At 44.2% G+C, this 11,358-nt stretch overlaps 1 protein-coding gene across 2 annotated transcripts in view; it reads left to right on the top strand.

Annotated features, from left to right (window-relative positions):
* CDC14A (cell division cycle 14A) overlaps positions 1-11,358 on the top strand; it is a 181,587-nt gene that overhangs the window by 62,062 nt on the left and 108,167 nt on the right. For both annotated transcript variants that reach the window (XM_021715861.1, XM_021715862.1), the window contains exon 4: positions 4,791-4,870. In XM_021715861.1, coding sequence (XP_021571536.1) covers positions 4,791-4,870 — 80 coding nt within the window. The remainder of the gene's footprint in view (positions 1-4,790; positions 4,871-11,358) is intronic.

Raw genomic sequence — 11,358 nt, 5'->3', positions numbered from 1 at the left:
GCCTGGGTGATGGAGTGAGACTCCAACTCAAAAAAAAAAAAAAAATAATGTGTAGGCTCAGCGGCAAGTTTTCCACTGACAGCAATGATGTAGCTTTACACCAAATTGATTTAAGTTAAAAGAGAATGTCTATGTAAAGAGGAATGGTGGTCCATGGTGGCACATGGTGGAATTGGGAAAGTGAATGCATGGTTAATTGAAGTTGTGCAACGTGGGCTTATTGGTAAACAATAGAAATATGCTGACTTGTAGTACTATAGTTTTCATGTTGTTAAACAAAAGCCTCATAGCTCTTGCTAACATGTATGTCTGAATACTGGCTCTTTAAGAATCTTTTATTAGAGAAACTGAAAATTGCTTGGGTCCTCGGTGCCTGGCATCAAAGATAATTAAGCAGAACAACATTCCTTTAATTGGTTGACTCCCACTCAGTTAAAAATACAAGTATTAATATATGTTAGATGCTATTCTTCCGGGAAGGTTTTAGGACTTCCTGGCAGGAGGTGATCCATTTGATCGAAGTGCTGTATATACCTCTCACTAGGTTGGGGTGGTAAACCAAGTGCTGTCTATGCAAATGGCTTTGTAAAATTGTGTCAAGAGTTTGTGAAAATTCTGATTTTACTTCTTATGTGCTACCATCTAATGAGGAGAGTAGACAGCATATTTTATTTTCCCCCTTAGAAGTAGCAAAGGAAAAATCAGGATATTTGAAGATCCTTTGCAATTAATTTTATTTAGAAAATATTTTTAGAAATAAAATACCTGGTGACACATTTTGTGTATCAAATGTAGATTTTATTTTTAGAAAGTACACATTTAACATTTCATAACACATTAAAAAACAAATTTGTACACATCTGTACAAAGTGCAAGAAGTGTGGTGATAGCAGACATTGTAAAGTAGAACACTCCTCTTTCTCCTTGGAACCCTCCTGTGAGCCCTGTCTCTCAGAGACACTGAGGACTGTCAACTGTTGGAGGCCACCTGAGTTTTCAAGTCAAAGGGAACAGCCTTTAGGAACTCGGCAGAGTGGGCATCTTTTCCCCAGACTGAGGCTTCCAAGTGGGTTTGTGTTTTTAAGCAGATTTGGTGGAACTGCTGTGGGCTTTGGGTCAGGTCTGGGTCCGACTTGTAGTTCCATCATAGGTCAACAGTGCGAGTCGGGAAAGTTCCCTACCTTTGTGACCTGAGTCCCCAACAGCAAGGCTTCATAGATGTGGCTTTCCTTCTGAGCTTCCATCTGGCTTAGTTGGTCTACAGTTTCTCTCTCTCTCTCTCTCTCTCTCTCTCTCTCTCTCTCTCTCTCTCTCTCTCTCGTTTTTTCTCCCTGTCTCCCCCCTCCTTCTCTTTCCCTCCTCCTTTCTTTCTTTCCCTCTGTCTCTCTCTCTGCTATTCTCTCCCCCTCCTCTGTCTCTCCCTCTCTCCTCTCTTTCCTTCCTTCTCTCCCTACCTCCTTTTACCCTCCCTTTTCTTTCTCCCTCCCTCCCTCTCTCTCTCCTCTCTTTCCTTCCTTCTCTCCCTTCCTCCTCTTGCCCTCCCTTTTCTTTCTCCCTCCCTCCCTCTCTCTCCCTTCTTCTTTCTTCCCCTCTCTTCTCTTTCTCTCTTTTCCTATCTTTTTCTCTCCTTCTCTGTCTCTCTTCTTCCCTCTCACCCCATAAAGAGAAGGCCTGGCATAGGAATGTAGGCATATTTTCTCCGGGAAAACCAGAATATGGTGTTTTCGGGCCCAGTGTGTGTCCTGCAGTGCACTCTGCACCAGGAGAGCCGTCCCAAGTGCCTACCCTCAGTCTGTGAAAGGTCAAACTGTAAGTGATGCCCAAATCCCTCCTGGAATGTTGATGGCTCCATGGGGTTTCACTTTGCACGTATGAATAATTGAGCACTGGGATAAAAATAAAAACAAAGGCTCTCCTCTCCCAGCGTGAGAACCCAGCCATGTGTGCTAAATCAGGCCAGTGAGACAGCCAGCCCTGGGTCCCCAGACTTCTCTGGGCTGGGGCTCCCTCCTGCAGAGCAACTGCCTCCAAATTAGAGGGAACTCATGAAACTGCCCAAGGAGGGAAGTAGGTCTTTGCTTTTTAAGAGTTGAGGTGTGAGCTCTGATGACCCAGTCCACATGGAAGCTTCTCCAAGCAACTGTCCTTGGTGGCCACCCTCATCCCCTCTAGACACTGCCGTCTCTCTAGAAGTCCTGGTTTTGGAACCAGCTCTGTGTATCACCCACCACCTGGGCACAGTGAAACCTGTTGCCCTGGTTCCTGAAGGTGACCTCCAGCACAGGGGTTGGTTTCCTGGAGTTCTGGAATGGTCTGGGCTGAGCTTGTGGCCAGTCTCCGCCTTTGGCATCAGGCCGGGTGACTGGCCATGCTCTTGCTTGGTTCCCACTGACTCTGCCTTGGTAGGCATGTGCTGGCACACCTCACCCTCCACATGGGGTGGGGCTGTCAATAAAGCTCAAAGTGTTTTTTTTTTTTTTAAATATCTGTTTTCATTTGCCTTCTTCAGGGAATTCAGAATGGAGCTGTTTGATGTTTTTAGTGAGTAAATACATGTAGTGGAATAGCTCAGGGCTCCAGGAAGCTTTTTAGTAGAGAGGAAGACCTTCTTAAGAACTGGGACTTGCCGGGCTCAGTGGCTCAGCCTGTGATCCCGTGCCTTGGGAGGCTGAGGTGAGTGGATTACCTGAGCCCGCGGGTTCGAGACCCGCCTGCGCAACATGGCGAGACCTCATCTCGACAATAAATAAAAAAAAAAAAAATTAGCCGGGTGTGGTAGCACGCGCCTGTAGTTCCAGCTACTTGGAAGGCTGAGGTGGAAGAATCACCGGAGCCCAGCAGATCAAGGCTGCGGTGGCTGGGAGCGGCCACTGCACTCCAGTCTGGGTGACAGAGTGAGACTCCAACTCAAAAAAAAAAAAAAAAAAAAAGAACTGGGACTCTGCCATTCTTGGCGATGAAATGCACAGGGTTTAGTTGCTGGATATGCTAGGGAACACTGCCGTCATTCTAGGCAGAGAGGTTGTTAGGAGTCAAGTTTGGTTCTAAGTGAAGAGGAGAAGGACCAATGCCCTTGGCTCTGAGTGAAGCAATTAAATTGCCCTTGGAATCAAACCAGACTCTCCCTTGTCTTGCCTTGACCTTCACGGTCAGGCCACTGCATGGTTTCCTGCCCTCCTTCCTCCCACTCCCTGCTCCGGCTGCACTGACACCTTCTCTGTCCCCACTCACCAACCCTTGTCCACCTCAAGGACCCTCTCTCTGTCTTTCCCTCAGCTCTTCCCATGGCTCTCCACTGCCTCCGAAGTTCACCCTCAGTGTCACCTGAGACCCCTCCCTGACTTCCACATCTCCAGTACTCCCTCCCTTTCTTCCTTTCACCCTTCCTCCCTCTTTTCTTTCTCTCCTCTTCTCCCTCCTTCCCTCCCTTCCTTCCTCATTCCTGTTGGGATCTCTTTTGCCCAGACTGGAGTGCATTGGCATGATCATGACCCACCTCAGCCTATACTTCCTAGGCTCAGGCAATCCTCCCAACTCAGTCTCCTGAGTGCCCAGCTGATTTTTTGTTTTTTGTAGACACGAGGTCTCGCCATGTTGCCCAGGCTGGTCTTGAACTCCTGGCCTCAAGCTATCCTCCTGTCCCTGCCAAAGTGCTGGGATTACAGGCATGAGCCTCCATGCCCAGCCCTGGTAGCCCCTTTTTGTTGTCCTTTCAGGACCCTATGGGTTTCCTTTCCAGCGCTGATCTCAGACTGTATTTATTTTTCTTGCTTATTGTCTCTGCCTCACAAGAATGTAAATTCTTCAGAGGGAGGTACTAGTACTTGATGCAGTGCCCGGCATACCCTCCATAGTCGATACTTGATTAAATGGAAGTTTTTCACCTTTTTTTTTTTTTTTTTGAGTTGGAGTCTCACTCTGTTGTCCAGATTGGAGTGCAGTGGCACGTTCCCGGCCACTGCAGCCTCAACTTGCTGGACTCTGGCGATCCTTCCGCCTTAACCTTCCAAGGAGCTGAAACTACAGGCATGTGCTACCACACCTGGCTAATTTTTGATTTATTGTAGAGATGAGGTCTCGCCAAGTTGCCCAGGTGGGTCTCGAACCCTTGGGCTCAGGCAATCCACTCACCTCGGCCACCCAAAGTGCTGGGATTGCAGACTGAGCCACTGAGCCCAGCCTGTTCACCGGTTTTAAGAGGGCCTTTTTGTTTGTGTCTCTGTTTAAGATTGGTCATGCTGGGCCAAGCCACTGAACTTCCCAGGGCTCTTAACTGCACACATTGTCATCCATTTCATTGTTTTTTATTGCGCAGATAGAGATCAGCATTGTCCTTCCTCAGAATCCACCAGGGACTCAACGGACACCCCTGGGCATTGTGCTCCCTGTGAGGTGCCTTTCAAAGTTCACCTGGCACTGAAATAACTCGGCACTGAAATAACTCGGCAGTTCTCCTGTGAGGGAAGGCGACCTGTGTTGGTCTTTGGTGAACATGCAGTGTCATAATGGGGAGACAGTTGTCCTGGCCACTGTGTCTACTCTAAGCAGCCTGGTGGCCTCCTTAGGGACCTGCCCTCTGTCTCTAAGCTCTTACCCATCCTCAGGCCAAAGGCTGCCAGTCAGCTTCATGCTGAAAAGGAAAGTGGGGCAGACTAGTCACTGTCTAAAGACCAACATTGTCACCATGACAGTTTTTAGAGTTGTAAGAGGTGAAATGCAAATGTGGTGAGTAATTAAATGGTTTTATGTCATTCTTTGGTGTTCTAAATGTTGCTGTTTATCTGTCTTAGGTAATCTATTTAAAGAAGACACCAGAAGAAGCCTACAGAACACTCCTATCTGGCTCAACCCCCCCCTATCTTCCATTCAGGTATAACTGCTTGTGAGACTTGGGTTAGACTTTGCTAGAGTGCTTGACTCTTTGGGTTATGGCGGGGTTCCCCTCCCAATATATTTATTTATTTGTTTAATTTTTTGGGTAGAGATAGAGTCTTGCTATGTTGACCAGGCCGATCTCAGACTCCTATCCTCAAGTGATCCTCTTGCCTCAGCCTCCCAAAGTGCTGGGATTACTGTGAGCCATGGTGCCTGACCATGGTGTTTTAGAAATTTTCTTAAGATGAAAACCATGATGTCCTATGAAATGAAATGAAATGGTAGTTTTATTATTTCATGTTGAGGAGTTATTTTGTCCACAAGCCAATAAGAATAAAATAGCTTTCTACTTTTAAGAATTTATTTGTTTTGCAGAATTCTTTCTGTATCTTGAGAGTTTACTTGAATTGCAAAGAACTCCTGGTTTATGAGCTAATAACCATGGCCAGATTTGATAGTTTTCAAGAATCTACATCACTGACTCCTTCCTGAATTCCTTCATTTCATGAGCATGATTGACCTCATGTTGTGGGCTGGGAACATTGAATAAGACCCTGTAAGGATCTTTCAGGAGTCATGGCTAGTGGAGACCCTAAGCCTCTGTTCTGACACAGATCTGGCCGACATCCCAAGAAAGCCTTTCTCTCCTTGGGTGTTGGAAATAATGTTCTGGAAGTATCTCATAAAGAAGATCTGCTAAAAACTGGGATAAACTTGTTTAAAACCTAGACGAGAACATACATCAAGACTTCATATTGCTTGGCAGACAGACTTCAGAATAATTCCTATACTTTTCGCCTCTTTTGCTTATTGTGTGTCCAAATCCTTGAGCATGTGAGTGGTTACTGCTAGCATATTTAACAGTGGTGAGAGAAAGGGAGGGGAAGGACCAGGAGACCTTGGCTCCTGTCTTCAGGGTGGCCTGCGCCTTGCAGCTTACTGTGCTTTTGGTAACTGTTGGAATGAATGAACTAAGACTAATGCCCTTGAGGTGAGGGCATTCCATCTGTTTCTGGGGTCCCCTGGAGACTGTTGTGCTGGGTGAGCTTGTGTGTGGGGGGGAGTAGTCCCCACTGTGTTTCATGCAGTGAAACTGAAAGTAAGATGTTGGGACCCCCAAGGAGCATGTCCCCAGCACCTGGGGCATGACTGATGAGTCACCAAAGGGCAGATGGATGCAACAGAGCTCGTAGGGGAGAGTTTCCGTGGTGCAGGTAAAGCTTCCTTTTTCTCCATAGCTTGGACATCTTTTGTAAAGTATAATTCTATTTTTTCCAAAAAGGGTAATAATGAGTTCTAAGCACAGTGGTTAAGACTGTGTGCTCCAGAGGGGGAGACACTTTGAGCAGTTTGAGGCTTCCTCCTGCTTCTTGCTATCTAGTAAATAAGTGACTTGGGCACATCACCTGTGTTCGCTGAGCCTGTTTCATTATCTGTAAAATGGCTTCATATCTGCACTGAGCATCCAGTGAGCTAACGCACTGATCTCTCTGCCTGGTGAAATACCTAGTTTTTTTTTTTTTCTCACTGTTGTCAGCACTGTTACTATTATTAATAAGAAAGAAGGACTGCCCACAAAGGATGTAAGTGTGAATAGGGGATACTATTTCTTCTAATGGCCTCACACTCTAGTAGGGGCAGGCAGATCTGTAGGCTGTAATCAACTGTAAAAATGTCAGGTTGTATGCAAATAGAAATAGAGATTAATTCTGACAAAGATTTGAAGTATTAAACTCATTTAAACTGAGCTTTTGAAGGTGGGGAAGGATCTGGCAGATAGAGAAAGGAGGTGGAAAAGGTAGGTACAAGGGTGCCCTGTGGAAAGGCCTGGAAGTGTGTTATGTCTGAGACACTTCAGAAAGTCTCCATGGCAGGAGGACAGAGAAGAGGCAGGAGGGCAGAGAAGGGATTGCCCATGCCCTTTTTCTGCAGACAGTGAGGGCTCATTTGTTTTTATTTTTGAGTTGGAGTCTCACTCTGTCACCCAGGCTGGAGTGCAATGGCATGATCATGGCTCACCGCATCCTTGATAGGCGAGTCTTCCTAGTAGCTGGAACTACAGGCATGTACCACCACACCTGACTGGTTTTTTTCTACTTATTGTAGAGACGAGGTCTTGCCAAGTTGCCCAGGCTAGTGTCAAACCCCTGGACTCAGGCAGTCCTCTTGCCTCTGCCTTCCAAAGTGCTGGGATTGCAGGCGTGAACCACTGTGCCCTAAGATTGTTTTGTTTTTTTTTTTTGAGTTGGAGTCCCACTCTGTCTGCCAGACTGGAGCGCAGTGGCCGCTCTCGACCACCGCAGCCTCGACCCGCTGGGCTCCGGCGATCCTTACGCCTCAGCCTTCTGAATAGCCGGAATTACAGGCGCGCGCTACCACGCCCAGCTCATTTTTGATTTATTGTAGAGATGAGGTCTCGCCTGCCCAGGCGTGTCTCGAACCTGCGGGCTCAGGCAATCCACTCACCTCAGCCTCCTGGAGGCGCCGGATTACAGGCTGAGCCGCCAAACCTGGCTAGATTGTTTTTTTTTTTGAGTTGGAGTCTCACTCTGTCACCCAGACTGGAGTGCAGTGGCCGCTCCTGGCCACCGCATCCTCGACTTGCTGGGCTCCGGCATTGTTTTTTAAACCAGCAAAGGGTCTGCAGTTTTCTTTGTTATTTTGAAAATACACATGCACGTGGAAATTGTAATATTGTAACATTTGTAAAATTGTAATGCTAGTTAATAGACCCAGTGGATAATGTAACTATTTAAATGATCTTAAAGTGAAATATATATTTAACTTTCATGCTTGTGATGTCCGATCAGAAGTTAAAGGACATGCATTTCAGTTTCCTTAGCCACATGAACCTGCTGTAGTTGTCAATTTAGATGGATACATTGAAGGTGGAGGGAATACATTTTTACCTTAGACAGAATTATATTGTAGCCCTTTTGTGCTAGGTAATTAGTTTCCTGAGAACTAGAACTTCTAAATAATTAATAGGACCTGAATGGAAGAAAAGATAGTAAGAATTCTACTTAATACAGAATTGTATCATAATGATCCCAATTGTAGCATATTTTTCCAAATTTTTTTCACCCAAATGTTATTTCAGTGTTTGAAAATATACATTTATTAATATAATTCAGAAGTTTAAAAATATACAGAGGGTGCCTAAAACTGTATATACATTTTAAGAAAGAAAAAACTATATTAAAATTGTAACAATATATACTGATAATAAAAGATGAATGCAAGTCACGTTTGACTTCGGCTTTTATAAGAGGTGCTCAGAGTGGTTGCCATCAGCAACCAGACTCTTCTGATTATGGCAAACTAAAAGTAATACAGAGATAACGTCGCTTCAAATGTTTATTTATTTATTTTTGACATCCCTGGTATAGGAAAGGATGAAAGTTCTCCCTCTCACTCTTGACCCTCATCTGTCTAGTCCTTTCTAGACAACTTCTGGTACTGGCTGCTTCTATATCCCTCTAGAATTTGTTTGTGCACATGTAAGCAAATAAAAGACATGTGTTGTTACTTTTCAATGTTTTATCACAAAGTGTAGCATTGCTGCATATGCTGTTGTGCCTCTTGGTTTTTTTCGTTTAACTCCCCATGGATCTCTTTCTGAATCTGCACACAAGGAGTTTCCTGCCTTGTTCTGTCTAATTGCTGTATAATGTGCAAGAATGCATCGAACATACAGGGGATCACATAGGTCATTTCTCCTATCGTCTGAATTATAATTTTTAAATTCTCATCATCTCAATTGTATTTTTTTTTTTTTGAGTTGGAGTCTCACTTTGTCACCTAGACTGGAGTGCGGTGGCCGGGCGCGGCCACCGTTTCCTCGACCTGCTGGGCTCTGGCGATCCTTCCACCTCAGCCTTCCAAGTAGCTGGAACTACAGGCATGCGCTACCGCACCCGGTTCATTTTGATTTATTGCCCATGAGGTCTTGCCAAGTTGCCCAGGCTGGTCTCGAACCTGCAGGCTCAGGCAATCCACTCACCTAAGCCTCCCAAGGCGCGGGATTACAGGCTGAGCCACCGAACCTGGCTCTCAAGTGTATTTTAAGACACTGAAGAAATACTCTGGAGAATATGATAGCAATGTTGTTGGACAGATAAAGAGATTTTAGTAATCCATTTTATCCAAAGGTAGTCACTACATGAAGAAACAATGCATAACCTAGATATGAGGCATTTGTTCCTCCTTGGAGGTACCTACGTCCCATGAAAAGTTTGACCTTGAATGTTACTCGAAGTTGTATCTTCCTAGTAACTCAGGATGCCACGAGTTGTGTTACCATTAAGCTTCATTTGTTAATCTAGACTCTTCATAAACCATACATGTGAAGCAGAAATACCACAAAGTAGCCATTTGTAATTCAGTGAAGCATTAGTTGGATGCATACTACTAGTTTTCTGGAAACTTTCCTTTTTTTCCTATGCTTAGGTAAGATGTGAGTTGTTGTTCTCTGCAGCCCAGGCTGACTAGGATGAATAGAATATTATCAGGAACCATTTTCCTGCTAATTTTGGACAACTTTCGCTGTAAGCTGTAGTAGTCTATCACTCGCCAGGCTTTTAAATCCCGTTTCTTACTAAATTATGCTTTCATCATCATTGTCTCAATTTTTTCCAACCACGGCTTTATGAACACTCTTAGTTAAAATTGGCAAGCCTTACAGGAACTTTCATTTTAAGCGTAATTGTTTTATTTAAAAACATTTTTACAAAATGGAGATGACCTTGAAGGCGTGTGGAAGGTATGATTGGTGTGTCCATGTGTACTCCTTACTGTGTTCTCATGTATGTGAGACTTTAGTGTCTTTCTAATAAAGGAGTTTTATTTATCTGTGGCTTCTGTGAGTTTAAATAACACTGTTCTTCAAGGCATATTCATTTAGCAAACGTTGACCTGAGCAGTCACCTCTGTAAAGCCGTTCCTTGTTTTTCTAGGGAGGCTTGACAGGTCCTTTACCTGTAATTCCCTATTACATTTTATGTTACATACACCCTTAGAGCAAGTGACTTGTGCTATACTTCCTTGTTTATGTGGCTGACTCTTCACTTGAGGGCTAAGACTGGGTTCTTTTCCCATTTGTGTCTTGAGAGTGTACACGTATGTTAATTTATTTATTGCCTTTTCTGTACCAATCACTGATAGTCCTGTAGATGTAAAGATGTTTAGGTCAGCTTGGTGCCTCCTATAGGGAACTCGGTGTGTAGTTTGCATAAAGGTATGCAAAATGATGTCAGTGCTGTAGGAGGCAGGTAGATGGGTACTGAGGATGGTGGTAAAACTCTGGAACTGGGGACTGGAGAGATGTTAAGAGTGGGCCCTGTGGAATCCCCTTTGGGTTAGGATGGACACTGCATAACAGTTGGATCCTGCTTTTAGTAGGAGCTGTGATTTTCACTCGTGTGGTACAGGCTGTTTGGGTAATGGTGCACTAGGTAGGATACCATATCATATGTCATACAAAATGATGCCATATAATATGACATTTGCAGTTAGGAGCATGGTCATGATCAAAAGGACAGTTTGATTTTTTTTCTATTTGGACTTATATTTAAAATGTTAAAAATCATCATTTTCTAATAGCCTAGTTAAACATTCACCAGCAATGAGTCAAGTTTAAAAAAAAAGATTTATATGGCTTTACCACTTATTCGTGATTAAATTAAGTATAGTTAATTTAGAGAGAGTTGAATTTCTGGCTTTTGTGATGCTCATGGTGTGTTGTGCTGTTACTGTTTTCAAGTCAGTCTTTGGATGTTCCATTGACTTGTAGGGTAGTTGTGTCAAAACTGTACTTCTCACTTGTACTAAGAATAGCCATGTGTTTATCAAGAGGGGCTTTAGCTGAAAACGAGGGGAAAAGGGTGTTTTTTCTCTTCTTTGATTCTTTGATTCCATCCATCTTCAGTGTTGACTTGGCAGCTGGTCTTCAAGGGAACAAGGGGCCTTTCAGCTCTGGGCTCAGAGTCAGCAGAGTTTAATTGACAAACCTGGTATGAGTCCTTTCGTCCTCTCCCTCTCAGTGTACTGCCAAGTTACTGTGTATGCTATTGACTCAGCATTCTACAAAGTCATATTAATTGCAGCTTGCTAAAGTTCCGAGACCACTGACCCTTAGCGGAATCACCAGATTGTTTTTGTGGCAGTTAATGGGAGTGGTTTCCAAATCTACATTCTTGGGTGCTCATAAAACAGCATTTGTGAAATTTAAAGTTTTATAAAGCATTGCAAAGATAACCAACCTAAATTGTACAATGCTTCTTTTAGACCTCTTTCCTGCTTTTTAGTTCATGTCATACCTACTCTTTGGTTTATTGATCTATGAGAGGGGACCCCCCCCAAAAAAACCCCCAGAATTACCTTTTGAAGGGCGGGCCTCTTGTAGGACACTTGGGATTTGTTCTTCCACATCAAACGGTCAACCAAGGTTTTTATCTGGAAGTTTTGAGAAGGCCGCGTCACAGT

This window comes from Carlito syrichta, unplaced genomic scaffold (genome assembly GCF_000164805.1).
Source record: "Carlito syrichta isolate Samal-C Ts95f unplaced genomic scaffold, Tarsius_syrichta-2.0.1 Scaffold307934, whole genome shotgun sequence".
Lineage (NCBI taxonomy): Eukaryota > Metazoa > Chordata > Mammalia > Primates > Tarsiidae > Carlito > Carlito syrichta.
The sequence above is the reverse complement of the archived record's forward strand: the minus strand, read 5'-3'. Positions and strand labels throughout refer to the sequence as shown.